Below are 18,994 nucleotides of genomic sequence, written 5' to 3'. Positions count from 1 at the left end.
CGACTATCTTTGCTCTATGTGGTCTCAATGGCAAGCAACTGCTGTGCACAGATTTTGCTCACTCTACTATGCTCGGCCTATTCGAGACATTCGGCCAGGGAATAGGTATCTTTGGTGTTGCCTTTATGTTCGCTTGTCATAGCGCACCTACCGGCCTAAGTGGAAACCAACCGTGAGTGACGCAAGTAGAATATCTAGTCTTATGTTTGCAGATTCGAGAGGTATGCTGCACTCCACGTGTCGATTACTAACGTTGTGGTAGGTGTAGCAAACCTCACTGCAAGCATGGAGGATTGCAATTTTAGGTCAATCACATCTATCACTTGCAGGCCATGATAATAGCCTGAACTTTTCGTCGGCGTTTTGTAGTCGAAGCCACACGCACGCAAATGACAGAGCTACATGATGTAACACCCAAGTTCACAGTATGAACTTGAGTTGGGAAGACGAGCCCAGTAGTGACTTTGCCTGCCGCATTCAATTTCACTGAGTCGCTTATGCAAAGTCTCAGGTCCAATAACGAGGATGAACTCGGCATAGCCTTGAGCTACACTGTTGTTAAGCAATAAGACGACTCATGGGCACCGAACTTACGTACTCATCAATCTGTATCCAGTCAGGGCTGATCCCAAAAGCCATTGAGGCCGGCAAACACTGTACTAATATTCTGAGTGAAGTTGGGCATTTTCTTCAGGCTCGCATCAAAGCCATTGTTGTATCATTGAATACCACTGGCCGCAATCTCTTACCCCGAGGTTTGGCAGAGATCCAACAGCGCTTTCGTACTGTACGTCACCCTAGCCATCATATCTCACTGAGACTAAGGTAATAACTATAAGGGGACATGTTCGCTGGATTGTCTTATTATGAACAGCTCATCGAAGTTGACTCTCGGCATCGGATCATCTGCCAATGGAGTAAGATGACGCTGAAAACAGCCTATTGGTATGAAAGTAAATCTGGTCAGCTACACAACGTCACTGTGTCGTTTGACTTGACACTTGACACATATCTGTTGAATATGGCCATTCATCATGCCTTTACGTGATGCCTCTGGGTCTTACTGGCCCGTGATTAGACGGCTTCAGGGAGGAAGTAAGCAATCCTGACGGATTTCCTGTTATGCGAGTGTCGAACAATACGCCAACTGGAAAACATGCTATTAACTCTCCTTGAACAGTAATTGCAGGCGGCTTGATATCAAGTGATCAAAATCCCCACCGGGTATGCCGTAGGGCCTTTGGTTGACAAAAGTTCTCAAAGGAACATCGTATGCAGCCCTCGAATAAAATGCCGAGTGTCTCATGCCTAATGCAGAAGGAGGCGTAATTGGTACGCTAATCACCACTTCGCGGGGTGTGTGGACTGCCAATGGTTCTGGAGCTAATAATAGGCTGACGTGAGATGAAAGGAGTCTGAATCCTGTGAGATCATTGAGACACCTGCCAGGAATGCATGATTATAAGAAGATGCCAACACATCAGTGATATTCGAAGGCACTCGCAGGTGATTCTCCTTCACTTTTTCACTCTCAGTTCAACGCAAATCGCTGTACCGAGTCCTCAAATATGGCATTCCGACAAAAAGTCGAGGCGACCATCAAGTCCTTCTTCGAGGCATACACAGACGGCGAAAAGCATAATGACGCCTCAATCATCAACCGCGAGGTCAGCCCAGACTGCACCCGCCAACTGCTCCCCCGTTCCATGACCAAAGCGTTTGGCATACCGGGCGATTTTATCCTCGACAACGCGGCCTACCAAACACAGTTCGCCAAGGACATCGCCGTCTTCATAGTCGGGGCCACTACTACTTCAAACCTCGTCGTCGACTCCGAAGCTCGAAAGGCGGCACTTACGTCCTCTTCGGATATTAAGTTCAAAGACGGCTCAGAGAATCTTCAATTGGAATTCAGTTGGTTCTTTGACTTCAACGAGGACGGTTCCAAGGTCACGAGGGTTATCGAGTTCTGCGACAAGGATTCAGTGATGCTCATGCATAGCAAGGTCAGTGCGAACGAATCACACGTCCTAGATGCTAAGGCGTGATGAGGTTTCTGTACGGCTAGCTAGATCGTTGTAGAGTCATCTCTTGGTAGGAGCTTCCATGCCATATCTCCATCATGAATTCTTGATATCATTGCACTCCATACCTCAATTACTTGACATGCCTGCATCGTGTCCTCAAACTGAGCCCTAGAACAGGATCAGGTATACCTAACAAGTCACTCATTCGCATTTTCTCTGGGCGAATGGGTTCCATCGGTCTTGACCTCTTGCGCGAACCGGATGACGCCTGTCCTGTCAGCCTTGAGCTGAACCGGAACATCTCCGACCAGTCTCTTGAGGCCGCCAGGCTCAACTATGCCGCCGGCTGCTTTCTCTCTGATTTCATCGTCCATGTTCATGCATACTGGCAAAAGTACGTCGGACTTCCATGGCAGCAGCCCTTTCCTTTTCGTTCGCAGAACCTCAACTACGAGATAAATCACCGACACAGCGACCAGGGCGACAGAGTATACGATCCAAGCCCAGCGCACTACAATGACAACCTGGGTAGCCATCACGGTACCTCTGAAAGCGTCGTTGCCTGTAGTGTCGTTACTGTTCAGGCGTACGTCGTTGGTCAAGCTTCTTGTAAGTCTCTCCATCCAGCTGCCGACGTCCCCGAAACTGGCGTGCATTCCGTCCGCAAAGGGAGACGCCGAGGTGAAGACAATCCCCAAAGTCCCATCGGCGCTGACGTTTCCTATAATGTTTGTCTTTGCGTATGCTTTCATGGCGTACATCTGAAATGGACCCATTCCGTAGCTCTTGCCTGCCTCGGTATTGAAGTTGGCCGGGATGTTCACGAATGTGACATTTCTCCCGGTGGAAGTCGAGCCTTCATCCACCTCACTCCAGGTATCGACAATCTCGTCCTTCAGCTGTCCGGACTCTACGCTGATATTCCTCGCCTGGAGGCAATACCACAGAGCACACTCAGCCGCGCGGGAGTCATCAAGTGGGGTCGTCGCCGGCATCCCGCCAGGAATACCGAGACCGCTGAACTGCGCAATCAGATTGGGCGCGTCCGCCTTGATCATTCGAGGATCCCTGGACTCGAAGGTGCGGTTCGAGCCAGTGCTGATGTTGAACACGGGCATCCAGTCGGATCCTGTGCCGCAGTAACCACTAAGACGCGCACCGTCAGGCGCAGTCACAACGCAACTCGCAGAAGAGCTTCGGTTCATTTTGATCTCCGATGTTAGGTCGACACAGGAGCCGCAGACACCGACGGTCGGAATGATGGGCCAAGTGCAGTTACCAGTGGGGCAGGTCACTTGCGGCAAGTTGACTTCCGTAGACATGAATCCGGTGTACATGGCAAGTTTCGTGGGTGATAGGGGGTTCCCTGGGAAAACATAAAGTGTCATGATCATGCGACGAATAGAAGAGTTGCGTCTCCAACTCTGGAAGAGAGCGACTTACAAGAGTTTGAGTATCCCGACACCGTGCTTGCCCATTGACTTCTGGCAACGGTACCTGCTTGGCCTTGCGTGTTGCTCATAACCTGGTCTATCCTCAAAGTGATCAGTTGCTGGGAGAAGAAGCCCAAAGCAAGGGACAACATTGTCAACACAGCTCCAACGCAAGCAATGTGCATAAGATCCTTGTCAGCATTGGTAGATTTCTGGTGTAATCAATACGATTCAAGACCTACGCTCCCTTGAACCTCCACATCAACTGCAAGCTACCCCATGAACCTCTCGAGGCGTCGTCGATCAACGTAAAGTCATCCAGTCTATGGTATCCACCCTTCTTTCCAGAGAAATGATTCCATTTCGCCTGGCTGAGAATGGCACCCACAGCAATCATGAAGGTCGCGCGGCAGACGGTAGACAGAATCGCGATCAGACCGTTGAGGGTCAGGATCGTGCTTGGCCATGCATCTTGCGGCTTGCCATCGTACTGCCACAGGACGATTGCCTGAGCGACGAGACTTGCAACGGCGAGAAAACAACATCCTATTTCCATGTACCACCATCTCAAAGTCGAGTATGTGTGAGGCTCCGCCACGCTGTCAAGGGTGTTCTCTCTGGCTGGTAAAATGTCATAATCACCCAGATGAGATTCCACGACTTTGGGCACGGTTTTGTGAGAAGTTCGATGCCCTGCCTCATCTTGATGGATCAGCTCATCCTTCTGCGGGCCGTTCGTCGACCGATGAGCTTGAGAAATCATTGTCGATACTATTGAACTGCGCGATCGTCCGAGTCAGGGCTGCTCGTTTGCGGGAGCTAGAACCTAGGGTCGTGGAAGGTTATTCATGAAGGGATCATTAAGATGTCAAGCCCACAACGCGAAGGAACCTCTTCCCTAGCGTATTTTGCGAGGATAGTGTCTATCTTAAAGTTTTTGAGTTTGGGCTAAGCCTGCTGCCTGGTACATGGCCTGATGGGCTTGTCGTTGTGTCTCTGAAAACCCTGGCCAGATTCCGAGCTGAACTGCGACAGCCGCCAGCTATCGCACTGAAGGAATCGAAGGATCTAATGATGCCATGTGATATGGGTTGTTACCCCTGGCGCATGCATACAAGCTGACAACCAGGTCCCCTGTAAATCAGGAATTCGTACCTTTCTACCAATCATGCAAGACGAGAAGAGTTTGATATTCCGGGGCCCCTTGATGACTGCATGCATTAGTACAACGGCTGGCAATACGACCCTCCTACCTTTTCCTCTTATTCCACAATGCAGTACGGATAGAGCTGAGACTTTATCTTTTCGTCGTAACCCAATTTTGCTAGCCACGCGTAGGACAAAACCGGGAACCTTCAGGCAACAGTTTAAGGATGTATCCACAAGTTCAGTGCAGCTCAACATCAATTGGGTCATCATTGCATAGTAAAGTAGCCAAAAAGGGAAGAAGCGATTTCGAGTAACAGCGCTGTTATTCTCAGATTTTCTCAAAGAAATGCTATGATACAATGCCCACAAAAATCTCAACCAATATCTACAAAGCAAAAATGACTAGCCAAGTGATCACCGCCATCGTCGTCAACTGTCCCATGTCTCGTGTCAACATCCACCTTTTCTTTCTTTCTCTGCTCTCAATGCTTGACAGCCATGGCCCAATGTCTCCTGGTAAGACAAACCCAGACTCAAGATGGTATCAAATTCGCTGCTGCTGTGCGGGCTGAACCGATGACTTCAAGTCTATCGTTGATGATCGTCTTCGTGACTCTCTAGCGAGAGAGCTATTTAGGCGCTCTGGGTAGGAGCGGGAGGAGCTCCGGAAGGAGGAGGGCCGGTGGGAGTGCCGGTAGGCTTGGGAGGGGGGGTTCCGCTAGGAGCAGCACCCTCAGCTTGAGCACCGCTGGGACGAGGAGGAGGGGTGCCAGAGGGAGGAGCGCCGGAGGGAGGAGTGCCGGAAGGCTTGGAGGGAGGGGCGGACTCGGCGCGCTTCTGGGCGGGAGCGGAGGGTGCGCCGGAAGGAGGAGGGCCGGTGGGAGTGCCAGTTGGCTTAGGGGGAGGGGTGCCGGAGGGAGCAGCACCCTCGGCCTGAGCACCGGAAGGTCTAGGGGGAGGAGTTCCAGAAGGAGCGCCGGAGGGGGGAGCACCGGAAGGAGGAGCGCCAGTGGGCTTGGTACCGGTAGGAGCGGCGTCCTCGGCGCGGCGAGCATTGCCGGTAGGAGCGGGAGCACCGGAGGGAGGTGCACCAGAGGGAGGAGCACCGGAAGGAGCGCCGGAAGGAGGGGGGCCAGAAGGCTTCACTCCAGAAGGCGGGGGACCGGTAGGCTTAGGACCGGCGGGGGCAGACTCGTCAGCGCGCTTGGCGTTGGTGGGCTTAGGAGCGCCGCTGGGAGGAGCACCAGAAGGAGGAGCACCAGAGGGAGGAGGGCCACTAGGGCGAACTCCTGAAGGGGGAGGTCCAGACTCGCCAGAGGGCTTGGCTGGGGGAGCAGACTCAGCACGGCGAGCATTGCCAGTAGGAGCGGGAGCACCAGAGGGGGGAGCTCCAGAAGGCGGGGCACCTGAAGGAGGAGCGCCAGAAGGAGGAGGACCGGAAGGCTTCACTCCGGACGGGGGAGGGCCGGTAGGCTTGGGGCCTGCGGGAGCAGACTCGGCGCGGCGGGCATTGCCAGTAGGAGCAGGGGCACCGCTGGGAGGAGGGCCCGAAGGAGGAAGGCCGGAGGGGGGTGCGCCGCTCGGAGGAGGACCGCTGGGGCGAACGCCGGAAGGAGGAGGTCCAGACGGCTTAGCACCGGAGGGCTCAGCGCGCTTGGCGTTGCCGGTAGGAGCGGGTGCATCGCTGGGGGGAGCACCAGAGGGAGGAACTCCAGAGGGAGGAGGACCGCTCGGGCGGACGCCGGAGGGAGGTGCACCGGACGGGGGAGCACCAGTGGGCTTAGCACCGGCCTCCTGAGCACCGAAGCCGCCGTGGCCGCCACCACTGGGCTGAGCGACGCCGCTGGGGCGAGGAGGGGGAGTGCCGCTCGGGGGAGCACCGGAAGGTGCGCCGGAGGGCGGGGGCCCAGAGGGCAGGGCCGAGTTCTGGCGACGGTTCATCATGCCACGGAAGCGGCGCTGCTGCTGAGCTGGGGGTGTGCCGGAAGGTGGGGCACCGCTGGGAGGCAGGCCGGTGCCGGAGGGGCGCGGGGGAGGAGTGCCGCTCGGGGGAGCTCCACTGCCGTGGGGTGGGGGGGCCAGCCCAGTGCCGGACGGGGGCGCACCAGAAGCCTGGGGCGCCGGCGCCGCTGAGCTGATGGCCGCGATGGCGGTAACGAGGGCGAAAATGAGGTTGGAACGCATCCTGGCGAATGATTGAAGTGAAGTTGTTGAAAAAAAGGGTGAGGTCGAGGTTAAAAAAAAGAAAGAAGGGGGGTTGCGGTAGAACAAGTGAGGTTGTTGAGGAAAAGAAAGAAGATGCAGAAGAGATAAGATGAGATGAGTGTGGTGATGAGAAGGAAAAGAAGAGTCTGGATTAGTTGGATATCCGATGCGTTTATATCTTCTTTCGATAGGTACTATACTGACACCGATGACGGGATGGTTTAGCTCGAGTTTCTCGACTTACACCCAAGTGACATGCTCAGCACGTCTTCGAGTCGAGGAGTTGACGACAACGCGGCTCAGCTCCGCAATTCGATGTCCCAGTGGCTCCATCGCGGGCTGGGCCCATCAGGGAATATTCCGTGACGCTATGATCGACTCTCGAGAAAGCACGGAGAAAAGCCCCATTGTCACTGTGGGGAGCTGTTCCAATGCTTGACTGAACATAGTATGCTGTGGCATGTCTGCTTGCGCGGCTTTCCGTCTTCGTTCATCGTTGGCCCAGCCGCGATAGGGCGGTGTCAAGTTGAGTGAGATGGCTCCATGAAGCCCCGACAAGGGACACCAGGGTTTACACAGCACAGTAAGCCACTTTGGGGCCTGGTAGTATCCAGCAACGGGGGACGACAGGAGGTGTTCGTCGGGTCTAGTGCGTCTGAAAGTTTGGTAACGATTGGCCTTGAGAGACCGTTTGTTTCGAAACGTCTGGTTTCGACGCTGTTAACGCCTGTCACTGACAAGTTGTTCTGGCCCCCTAATCCTATGCAGGGACAAACAGGCCAAAAAAGCTCTCCCGAGACAGCCCTTGGGGCTGGGACACGCAAGCCCGCCCACTTCCCGAATTAGGATCCCGGGTAGCGCCCCGAAGGGCTGCGCCGGTGGCCCGGGGCCAGGGGCGGGTTAGTCGACCGCTTTGAGGAATGTGGCGACGGAATTGCTTGCGTTGACACCAATTGTCACTTTTTTGGCGACTTTATCCTCCAAATTGCTTGCATATTGTACAAACATCGGACGATGATGGCCGAAGTTTCCCAAAAGGGAGTTTTCGGAGTTGTCATGCACCAGACCCTTGAGGCCGGGAAAAAGAAGAACTAGCATTTGCGTGTTTGTGACTCAAAGCGAGATCAAAGGGAGTGAGACAGGCTGGGAAAAGAAGCGCTAGAAACTACGGAAGATGCCATCGCCCCCCTATGCTCCCTTACAATGGAGCTTGCCTCGATGACGTGGACTCTCAGCTCCCTACCAGCCAGTTGTCCAGCTTTAGGTTTGCGTACGCACCTCTGAGCCTGATGTTCTCAGCCTGCCGTACGTATGTTGCGTGCATCTATTCTTGGAAGGGAACATGTTCGTCACAAAGTTGAGCTGGTTTTCGAAAGGCTCATCCCGATTGGGATTGACGTGCTCCAATCATTGTATCCAGTTGTAGTAAGATGCTTCAGTGGAGTTGCAGAGTCGATGAAACCGTTAGCTCGATTTACTCCAACAGGGCGACGTACACCACAATCAATTTGATTCAAGCTCACCAAGAAGCGTCGATCAACCGAGATGTGGGATCAAATTGACGAGACATGGGTCGGAGCTGTTTGCAAGTGTCCGCCTTTCACGCCAATCATTGGTGTTTGTACCGTGGTGTTAGCTGTGTAGAGCTTTAGCCTCGTGCAGTTGAAGCATAATTGACGGCAGTCTCTGGAGCATCACACCATTACGGAGAATATGAAGCCATGTTCAGATCGACAACTAAAGTTTCTCCATCCAATAGTTGCCCCGTTTGCGGGTTTTCTTTAGATGATGATTTTCAGCTTCTTGTCTCCCCGTAGCGGGATTTGCCGTTTCAACCTAGACTCTGCGTGCCAAAGGTAATGTTCGACGGAGGCTACGAGTACATGTGATTCCAATGATCTTCAGGAGGTTTCATCGAATTTCTTCTTCATTGCCAACAAAGTGCCATTTTACGGAAGTTGGCTTCCGTCTAGTGATTTCCTTTCATCTTCGACAAAAAACAACTTGGCCACGATGATACATGAGAGATCAAAGATGTTCTTCCACCAATCTTTCAAGCCAGTATCAAAGGCGTGATGAGATATAATATGATCCGTCTTATAATTCGGCTAAAGCTTTGAAACAATATAGGATGACGGGATTCTAAAGATAAAGCTATTTTGAACTTTCCAGGGTCTCGGGAGTACTTGGGTATTGGAGGCGAGTTGACGTGGCACACCAGATCGATGATCAATTCCAGACGGACGAACGAGGTCTGAGAGCGAATCTCACTGCAACGGTAATCTTTCTTGGTCGATCCAGGATGAACCGGGAACGGAGCTGTCATCGGAACTTGGAAGTGTCACTTGCCTTGTAGCCGCCAGCTCGAGTAAGTCAGTAACTTGATTGTTCATGGTCTGTTGGATCCCCTATCTCCCCGGACATACGACGACTGCAGAAGGGCAGTGCTTACTTGGACTTCATAAACCGACAAAACCAGCGATGGGAATAGCAACACTAGAGACCGACTACAATTCTCATAGGAATCACATCACAATGAGTACTGTTGATCCATCATGGCCTGCGTAGCGTGAAAGTTCGGCATCCAAAGCCGGAGGCAACCCACAGACGGTCCATCGAGCGAGCTATGGCCCATGGGGGCTTCCCCAGCAGCGAAACGGCAGGGCCCACCCCTGAGACGGCGCATAAGAGCCCTATGTGATCCCAGCCGCACAAGCGTAAGCTTCCCAGGTCCCTTCTAAAGCAGACCAAGAAATCTAGGCCCGAGCGAAGCCCTTCTCCCGCCTTGCCTTGCCATTCAAGTCGTAGCTGAGGTAAAGATGCAATACACCGTAGCACTACCTACGGATACACAGTCGAGACTAAGGTAGTAGGCATTAGTGTATCTGTAAAGAATGCAAGGGAAACCCAGCGGCGACGCCCGAAAGCCAATTGGCTCAGCCCCCTATTCGATTCCCCGTTCCGGACAGTGGGGCCGGTCCGAATGGCGTGTGCGCGCCGCAGCTCTCCCACCAGCGCCCCCCCGCGAAATTTTTCTCTGCTTTGCGGCGCGCCGCTTGCTGCAAAGCCACAACCGCCGCATCACGCGCACCCTGCCTCCCTCACATATTCACCCACATTATCCGTATCACCTCACTCATCCTACCTTACCTTACATCTCGCCCCCGTCCAACCCCTTATCGCGCGCTCCCGTCCGAAGCGCCGGGTTTGCGATGCCTTCTCCGGCGCTCGGAGGATACAGCCCGCTGCTCGGCGTCTACGGCGTAGTATCGTTTCTCCGTAACGTAGTGCTACTCACGTCATCCTCACTCATTCTCGTCGCTTTCATTGTCGTTTGGTACCGTCTGTTTCTTCACCCTTTGGCTCGCGTACCTGGGCCCAGACTCGCTGCCATTTCCAATGTGTGGTATGCTTACCACGTTCGCAACGGGCGTATGCTCACGCTGGGGAAGACGCTTCATAAGCGGTACGGGCCGGTCGTGAGAGTTGGGCCGAATGAGGTTTGGTTCGATTCTGTAGATGCATTCAAGCACATTTATCGTATGTTGACTGTATCTTGTGAAGAAGGTCTCATCTCATGCTTACTCGCTTACAGGAGCCGGCACTGGTTATGAAAAGTCCGATTTCTATTGTACGTTATGACGATCCTCATCTCACTTTACTCCCAGCTTACACAAAGTCTACAGTGTCAACTGCCCTCCAAAGACCAGACATCACCTTTACACCCTTTCCGAACTTTTCGTCCCCAGATACACTAGACTTGCTATCCGAACGTAACCCGCAACGATACCGCTTACAACGGCGTCTCATCGGACCGCTCTACCAGACAGCATACCTCAAACGGCACGAACCTGCTCTCGACGCAGTCCTAGCTCGAGTGATAGCCACGCTCCGTTCTCTCAATGGCGCCGAAGTAGACCTCAAGGAATGGATGCACATCATAGCCGTCGAGTCCCTCTCAGCTGTCGTCCTAACCTGGTCACCAAACTACCTCCGCGACCACACAGACCACTCTTCCAGCACCCACGGCTACCTCGGCTGGCGACGCAAATCCGTCTTTGGGCTCTTCCCCCTTGCCGTGAAGGCGGAGCTGTTCTCCAAATCATGCGGGAGAACTTTTGCTAACCTCTGGCGCGTGACGTACAAGACGCCAAAGAACTTCAAGCCATTCTTCACCGGCGTCTACCGGCAGGTTTCGCGGAGGGTCACCTCGTCCCTGGCGAACAAGCCGGTCTCGAAGAATGATCGCAAAGAAGACTTCCTCGTGGATCTGATCCAGCTACACAAGGACAAGCCCGAATTCACGGAGCAGTATCTCCGTCGGATGGCCATCACTAATTTCGGGGCCGGACATGAGACCATGTGTTCCGCGTTGACGTCCATCATGTCTATGATCGGATCACACCCTGAGGCGCAGAAACGGATTTCCGAGGAAGTTTGCTCCGCGGCCGAAGACCCAAAGGTGTATGATAACGCCATCCGCTTAGACTATACGCAAGCAGCCATTAAAGAAGCGCAACGGTTATATCCTGTCCTCGGGATGGCTCTGCCCCGCACGGTGCCCCCTGAAGGACTTACAGTCCATGGAAAGACCTTTCCATCCGGGACTACCGTCGGCTGCAACCCTGTCTCACTACACAGGAGCCCTTTAATATTCGGCCCAGACGCGGAAGAATATCATCCGGACCGCTGGCTGGACACGGAAAGGGACCTCAAGGGTATGGAACGGTTTAATCTTACTTGGGGCGGGGGCGGAAGGATGTGTCCCGGGCGACACCTCGCGGAGCTCATCGTTTACAAGACGATACCGGCGCTTCTGGAGCACTTTGATTTGGAGGTTGAGATGCCGCCTGAAGCAGAGATACAGTACTACTTCATGGCGATGCTCACTGGGGTGAAAGCCCGGTTCTTGCCCAAGAAAGCAGGAAATTCATGACGGACTGTTACAGCAGCTAGACTTTGGACAGGCGCCCTCATGAAATGTATGAACAGTGTCATGAGTAAACCATCGATACGGCTTATGTTGGAATGGCTGAGACACGAGAGATGACACGAATGACATGAGACACTACATAGAGGTATCAGGATAGACAAAATGATCGACTAGAGCCATAAAATGAAGTGGAGGAGATGAGTAGTTGATTCCTGCTCTATATGTGGCCCGAGCTATATTGTTTGGTTCACGATTTTCAGTTCAAGGCCAAGGACCCTTCATGTTCTCATACTTGGCGACATTGAGAAGGAAGGTCATGTATCCCACAGCACTCTCCGAGATACCCCTTTTGTATATCTTGCGCGACGGGTAGTACTGGCACCCGCCCTTCTGCCCAGTTTCCGCCGCCTCCTCCTCCGAAATGCCAAACTTGAGCTTGAAGCTCATAATCTTGGTAGCCGCCTCGTTCACGACATGTCTGCTGTACGCCCAGTCGATGGCAGCCCCAGAAGAGCCTTGGAAGACCCGTCCTTTCTTGCGGAGCTTGTCGATGCTGTAAAAAGGCTCGCCAGAGACCTTCTCCATTTGCTCGGCCATGTTGTTCGAGATATCCTTGTAGATGTCGTGGTCTTTAGGGGTCATGTACTCGCCATACTGTGTGTTCACATCACCGCGCTTGCCATCGTAGCTCTGATTGCGGAAGTTCATCTCGGGGTTGGTGGTCTGGATTGGAGTGTCCGACCACGCGTGGCTCACGATGCGGTTCTTCGTGTGGACGTCGAGATACCATTTGATGGATGGATACTGGTCGATGACCCACGCCATGTTCCGCGACTCGGCTTCGGAGAAGGGTGCGGGGCCGTGAAAGAGCTCATGCTCGGGCTTGTCGGAGGCGACGTCGAGAGCCTGCTGGCTGTAGATCTTGCGGTAGTCCCAAGTGAAGTTGAAATTGCGATCAATGTTGACGCCGATACCGTTGATGCCATTCTCAGAGGGGCGGGAAGTAGGGTTGATGTTGTTGCCCCAACAGTTATTCCAGCGCTCGTCCCATAGTTTACCGTCTGGGTTGACCAGGGGGAAGATTACGATGCCGAGGGACAGTACTTGTCGGACTTGCGCGAGTGTAAAGACGGTGGTTGTGTTGTAGACGAGCATGGCCTTGTGCTTGTCGGCCCAAAGGAGGTCAGAGATGAAGTAAAGAAGACTGTCTGGGCCGCCGCGCTCGCGGGCCTGGACGCCGGCGGTGAGGTAAACGCGGTAATTTTTGCGCTCCACGCGGCTGACACCGTCGGGGACGGGGAGGAAGGCGACGGTGGACTTTTGTTTCCAATAGGTATCGAAGGGCGCTTGAGTGAGCTGGACGCCGTACTCCCTCTCGAGGCCCTTCATGGCGCTGTTCACCTCCCAGGAGTTGAAGACGGTCCTGTAGTCATCGGGAGAGCTGCTCTGGTTGGTGCCGATGCCTCTAGGGAATCTGGCGCCATCATGGAAGCGGTCAATGGTATTGACTTTTGCTGAATCCATGAGGCGATAGTCTTGGATGGTGTCTCCATTAGAAAGAAGGGCCGTAACGATAAGCTTGGTGATCTTCTTGAAAGAAGTCACCGGACCCTTGTAAATTCCCATCTTGTTGGAATTTCCGTGTACCGATTTTACGATTGAGAAGAGCTTGGTTCAAAAATTCTCATCGTGTAGGTATTGTTTGAAAAGAGCATGATGACCTATATATGAGCCGAGTGTTCTCGGAAGTCTACTCTGTCTTGGTCTGCACGATTCTCACACAGGACCTTTCCGAGATAGTATGGAGCTATGTGTGTGAACATTGCTGGCTTTAAATCGTGTGGCTGCATGTCGACGAGGATTTTCTGCAATAAAGGCAAAAGGTTAATATAGATGTGTGTCCAATGCCCGGTGGTTGATATTCGATGCCAACACGCTCAAGCTGGTTGACATAAAGTATCATAAGATCACTTGAGCTGACTTATACTTTGAGATAACATACCTGCAGACGCCGTCGAGGGAGAAAGGGGGCGTTAAAACAGCAAATGTGGGCGTAAGTTTGCAGCCTTAGACATGTGTAGAGACGCTGGGCCGTTGAGGTTCGGAGGTGTATGCAAAACGACCGAAGGTTGAGCGCCACCTAAAAGGCTTCAGGCCAGAACGTTGACAAATCTTTCCGTTAGTAGTCGAGGTGCTGAATTTTTAATTGAGAGTTTGTGACGGTGGAATTTGTAGGACTCTAGACGGGGTGGCTGACATCGATACCCTGACGACGAGTGTTCTGCGAAGAGACTTTTCAATTGAATTTGAGAAATATTGGGCCTAAATTCCAGTGAGAGGGGTCATAAATGGCCAAAGGTTGACGAAGTTTGTGATATCTGGGAATAGCTTCACAGTATCAGACGCTACAGTGCAGATAGTTAGGCACAGTATACCGCGATACCTGGGGTCTGGAGAAACGGTGCATCCGATGTCCCGCGGTTGAGGTCACCAACCCCACACTGGGCGCTTCACCAGTCACATCCATGGATTCCGGCGTGGTGGCACTGGACCGCTAGCGCAGCAATCCACATCCCACCCTGAAGCCAAATTCCCATTTGCAACACGTCGTCCTCCCGTTACTCGAGAGCATCACCAAAAGAACCCCCTTCGAGATACCCCAAGTCGGCTCGGTAGCCGCAAACCGCCCACCATGGTTCTTCAAGATCTCGGTCGTCGCATCAACACGGCCGTCACAAATCTCACCAGAGAGCCCAACCTCGACGAAAAGGTGCGCCGATTTCCTACCCCGCAGACCATCCGTCGCCGTCGCCACACGATGCCGCCGTGAGATGCAACAGCAGCTGCTAACAAGATCTGTATCCGTGTCGCAGGCTTTCGATGGCATGCTCAAGGAGATTTGCTCCGCCCTTCTCGAAGCCGACGTCAACGTGCGCCTCGTCGGCCAATTGCGAAAATCGATCAAGAGTACCGTTAACTTTAAGGAGCTTCCGCCCGCCGTCAACAAGAAGCGCCTCATTCAAAAGTCCGTTTTCGATGAGCTCGTCAAGCTCGTCGATCCTCATGCCGAACCGTTCAAGCCTAAGAAGGGCAAGTCCAACATCATCATGTTTGTCGGTCTGCAGGGTGCCGGTAAAACGACAACATGTACCAAGCTCGCCCGCCACTACCAGGCGAGAGGCTTCAAGGCCTGCCTGGTGTGCGCTGATACCTTCCGTGCTGGTGCTTTTGACCAGCTGAAGCAGAACGCGACCAAGGCGAAGATTCCATACTACGGTTCCCTGACAGAGACGGACCCGGCGGTGGTAGCAAGAGACGGTGTCGAAAAGTTCAAGAAGGAGAAGTTCGAGATCATCATCGTGGATACATCAGGTCGTCACAGGCAAGAGGAGGCTCTGTTCCAGGAGATGGTGGACATCCAGACGGCAATCCGACCCGACGAGACGATCATGGTGCTCGACGCATCCATCGGTCAGCAGGCCGAGTCGCAGGCCAAGGCGTTCAAGGAATCAGCAGACTTTGGAGCCATCATCATCACCAAGACGGACGGTCACGCAGCGGGTGGTGGTGCCATTTCCGCCGTCGCAGCAACACATACCCCTATCGTATTCATCGGTACGGGTGAGCACATGCTCGACTTTGAGCGTTTCGCACCACAACAATTCGTACAGAAGCTGCTTGGCATGGGCGACATGGCCGGACTGGTGGAGCACGTGCAAAGTTTGAAGCTCGACCAGAAGGACACGATAAAACACATCACTGAAGGTATCTTTACGGTACGCGACCTGCGGGACCAGCTATCCAATATTATGAAGATGGGACCATTATCTAAGATGGCGGGCATGATTCCCGGCATGAGCGGTATGATGCAGGGCATGGACGACGAGGAGGGTAGCGCCAAGCTCAAGCGCATGATCTACATTTGCGACTCGATGACGGAGAAGGAGCTTGATTCGGACGGCAAGATGTTTATCGAGCAACCGACGCGGATGACGAGAATCGCTCACGGGTCGGGAACCTCGGTGCGCGAAGTGGAGGACCTGCTGACGCAGCAGCGGATGATGGCGGGCATGGCCAAGAAGATGGGTGGCAACATGAAGAACATGCAGCGCGCGCAGCAGGCCATGGGCGGCGGCAACAAGGCACAGCAGATGGCGGCCATGCAGAAGCGCTTGCAGAGCATGGGCGGCGCCGGAGGTATGGGCGGGGGCGGGATGCCGGACATGGGCAGCCTCATGAAGATGCTCGGCGGCGGAGGCGGCGGTGGCATGCCCGATATGCAGGCCATGATGCAGCAGATGGGTATGGGTGGTATGGGTGGTATGCCGGGCATGGGCGGCGGAATGCCTGGTGCCGGCCGGGGCCGCGGCGGACGTCGTTGATGTAATCTTGTGGGGAGGAGAGATGATGATGTCTAAACCAAAGAAAAAAAAGAGTAATCCGTACCAAAAAGATGCTTCGTCAATGATGACAAGCAACTGCGAGTGGGGAGGCATGGATGAAGGCATGATGGATTTATTGGAGTCGCCTGGGGCGGGATCACATTCGGAACCCTCTTATTCATAGGCTTGGCGTTTTGGGAGGAGAAGCACGAAGAGGGTGGAAATACAACAAGACTTCCCAATCTTTTGCCATGTTGATCCAAACCTGCTGCCATAGTGAAAGCCAGCGGCTTCCCTTCATTGACGTGATGGTTGCATCTCTGGCTGGTAGGCCTGCCCGCCTTGCTCTCCAGTAGCAGGTGACGAGCGAAAATCACCTTTGGGAAGAAGGATGTGAAGATCTTACGAAGCCGCGCAATGTATTGCTTCACAGTGGAGCCCGCAAGCGTCTCGAGAGATACTTGGCTCAACCAACCACCAACGCACCAGCAATCACCGATGCGCTCCCTGATACTGCTGTGACGGAGAATTTAGACCGGTGGATTCTGTCAATCGATCAACGTGCGTTTGGGTCCATCACCCGCGGCCAGCATAGCGTACCAACGTCACAGTGAACCGGCCGCGTTTGAATCTGTGGCGGTGTGGCGGTGCCGCATTAGCCAGGCGAGCCATGGCAAGACTTTTCGCTTTTCAATCGAGATTTGTGGCGCATGCGGTAGCAAGTAGTGTAGTAGCAAAACGGGAATACTGGGCAGAGAAAACGACAAGCAATTAAGGTATGATGAGGGAGGATGTGATTGGCAAAGTCGGATCTCGTGTGCCGTGACATGGAGGAGGGTGCCTTATTTGGGGGCGGGATGACGTCGATTTGCTCCGCTGTCACGATTTTTGACGTGAGGAATTTCTGTCCATGTATCAATTGTGCGTTTCCGAGCTTGCTCGTTACCTTCTTTGCTATTTGGCGAACTTGACTTTCTGAGTTCAATATCGTACAATGCACAATGTAGAGCCCATCAACCATGGGTAAGGAAATTTACTCCTACAGCGAAAGTCAGTCCCAGCCGAACTGAAACAAGCCATGATTATCTTTCGGAAATTAGAATGCAACGAAGTCTAAACGAAAGCGCTATAGTTGTCTAGAACGTTGTCCGATTGCATCTCTCTAGAAATTGACCAAATTGATCAATCTCAGTGAAAGCAAGGACAATCAATGGCTAAGGTAACTTGTTACGTGCTATCGAGAATTGCTTTTTTGTGTAGTTGCCCAGGTTTCAATGCTGAAAATGTCTAAAATCATGAATGCATGAAGCTGGTTTAAGCTACCGGAGCTGGAGCTAAACTGTGACCGGTTCACCCCTTTCGAGATTGATGAAACAGCAACCAATAGTGTGAGCCTCAAGGTTCACATTTGCCAATCCAAAGTGCGGAAAAAAGCGAAATCAGTAAGAAGAATCTCTGCCGTGTCCATTCGGAGAAGAATGTGTTCAGGTCATCAAAGTTCCCCTGTCGGTGGTGCAACATCAAAGTGGTAGTTAGGTGGCACGAGGGCGCTAACAACACAGGCCATCGTCGATACAAACGTCCCGGACCTTTTGGTCCCCCTCGAGAGGGACCCCTGGAATGCCCGTGTACCACGATGCCTTACGGACGACCCTCCCCCAGTCCAGTCACCAGGGATCAGAACCAAATTCTGAGTACCTACGTGAGTACGTGAGATCCTGGCTCTGAGGTTTTCATCTGACAAACGATTAAGCCTCTACGAGAATCGTCACAGCGGAGCTGAGGATGACATGTCTGGTTTGGACAGTGGATACATGTATGTCTTGATAGGCCCGCCGAGCCAACAGACCAAAAGGATGCCTGTAAAGCCTGATACGGAGGTTGCAGGACATGCTGAAGGGATCGGCGACGCTTTTGCGGGAGATGTCTCTGGACGTTTGGCGCCCCGTTACCCTGTCAAGCCCAATGCAGTCAGCCGTAGTTCAGGTGCAGACAGACGTCCTTGGAAATAGGTTGACCTATGCCACTCGTAGACTTTTGTCTGAGTACATGTACATCTTGATGGCTATGCTCTCCTCTCCACTGTGAATCAGACGCAAGAGAGGAAGAAAAACAGATACGGAGTACCTACTATTACGCCTCATCTCGTATGGCGTGGCTTGACGCCTTTGCCCTTTGGCAGAGAGTAGCGCATCATCGCCGTCCTATGGAAGTCCAGACCTTTTCCAATCTCATGTCGTCCGGGATTCTGATTGGAGAAGTCGGATCTGAGGTGCCGGTTGACAGGGATCGAGAAGCTCGCTCACTCTGTGGAGTGCGGGAACAGACCCGGTCGTTGCCAAGGATGTGTAGATGTGCCCACCGCCCACGCGTCCGAGGCGGCATGACGTCGTTGGTGTTTTTTTTTTTTTCTATACGCAGTACGTTACTTTCGCTGAGTACCTGGCGCGTGGCTTGACTTTTTTTTTTGCTCTCTCTTTTCGTATCATTTCTGCTAGCATTTCGTATGGATACGGTACGGATACATACATTCAGCGTCCAAAATGTCTAAGACAATCAAGTCACTTTTTTGGGCCAGTTTAGTCACTAGCCACAATCCGGGGTTTTAGTGCGTAACAGGAACGGCCCTGGCTTGAAATATCCCCCCTCCCAAAAGGTCCCGAAGCTGAAAGTGAACCAATGTCCGTCGTGCTACAGTCCAAAGGTACACACAGAGAACACCCCATGTCTTGGGGTCTCGACTGGTTCTGTGGTTCAAGAAGTGAGGTACCGTAACAAATGCCCCTAGCAAAAGCCTGAAATGAAGCCGCGGCTGGAATGACATATGGCTGCGTATGGCTCCGTCGTGCGTCGTGCGCCGTGCGT

The 18,994-nt window shown here is 53.2% G+C and overlaps 7 protein-coding genes across 7 annotated transcripts; 4 read left to right on the top strand and 3 right to left on the bottom strand.

Annotated features, from left to right (window-relative positions):
- Window positions 1-577: 577 nt before the first annotated feature.
- CCOS01_00153 (uncharacterized protein) lies at window positions 578-926 on the top strand (the record flags this gene model as incomplete). Its single annotated transcript, XM_060448350.1, has 2 exons — window positions 578-825; window positions 875-926. The coding sequence occupies 2 exons, from the start codon at window positions 578-580 to the stop codon at window positions 924-926; spliced, it is 300 nt and encodes a 99-aa protein (XP_060319788.1).
- Window positions 927-1,568: 642 nt separating this feature from the next.
- CCOS01_00152 (uncharacterized protein) lies at window positions 1,569-2,048 on the top strand (the record flags this gene model as incomplete). Its single annotated transcript, XM_060448349.1, has 1 exon — window positions 1,569-2,048. The coding sequence occupies one exon, from the start codon at window positions 1,569-1,571 to the stop codon at window positions 2,046-2,048; it is 480 nt and encodes a 159-aa protein (XP_060319787.1).
- A 176-nt stretch (window positions 2,049-2,224) lies between these two features.
- On the bottom strand, window positions 2,225-4,223 carry CCOS01_00151 (uncharacterized protein; the record flags this gene model as incomplete). Its single annotated transcript, XM_060448348.1, has 3 exons — window positions 2,225-3,393; window positions 3,471-3,557; window positions 3,746-4,223. 3 exons carry the CDS (start codon window positions 4,221-4,223, stop codon window positions 2,225-2,227), a joined length of 1,734 nt encoding a protein of 577 aa, XP_060319786.1.
- A 1,019-nt stretch (window positions 4,224-5,242) lies between these two features.
- Window positions 5,243-6,793, bottom strand: CCOS01_00150 (chitinase-1; the record flags this gene model as incomplete). Its single annotated transcript, XM_060448347.1, has 1 exon — window positions 5,243-6,793. The coding sequence occupies one exon, from the start codon at window positions 6,791-6,793 to the stop codon at window positions 5,243-5,245; it is 1,551 nt and encodes a 516-aa protein (XP_060319785.1).
- Window positions 6,794-10,026: 3,233 nt separating this feature from the next.
- On the top strand, window positions 10,027-11,750 carry CCOS01_00149 (cytochrome P450; the record flags this gene model as incomplete). Its single annotated transcript, XM_060448346.1, has 3 exons — window positions 10,027-10,354; window positions 10,410-10,445; window positions 10,501-11,750. 3 exons carry the CDS (start codon window positions 10,027-10,029, stop codon window positions 11,748-11,750), a joined length of 1,614 nt encoding a protein of 537 aa, XP_060319784.1.
- Window positions 11,751-12,008: 258 nt separating this feature from the next.
- Window positions 12,009-13,373, bottom strand: CCOS01_00148 (carboxypeptidase A; the record flags this gene model as incomplete). The annotated part of the gene is made up of 1 exon (XM_060448345.1): window positions 12,009-13,373. The coding sequence occupies one exon, from the start codon at window positions 13,371-13,373 to the stop codon at window positions 12,009-12,011; it is 1,365 nt and encodes a 454-aa protein (XP_060319783.1).
- A 1,066-nt stretch (window positions 13,374-14,439) lies between these two features.
- On the top strand, window positions 14,440-16,129 carry CCOS01_00147 (signal recognition particle protein SRP54; the record flags this gene model as incomplete). Its single annotated transcript, XM_060448344.1, has 2 exons — window positions 14,440-14,517; window positions 14,621-16,129. The coding sequence occupies 2 exons, from the start codon at window positions 14,440-14,442 to the stop codon at window positions 16,127-16,129; spliced, it is 1,587 nt and encodes a 528-aa protein (XP_060319782.1).
- Between the last annotated feature and the right edge of the window lie 2,865 nt (window positions 16,130-18,994).

The sequence above is a fragment of the Colletotrichum costaricense genome (assembly GCF_030867565.1).
Source record: "Colletotrichum costaricense strain IMI 309622 chromosome Unknown Scaffold_1.1, whole genome shotgun sequence".
Taxonomy (NCBI): Eukaryota; Fungi; Ascomycota; class Sordariomycetes; order Glomerellales; family Glomerellaceae; genus Colletotrichum; species Colletotrichum costaricense.
This window is presented reverse-complemented; position numbering and strand designations above follow the sequence as displayed.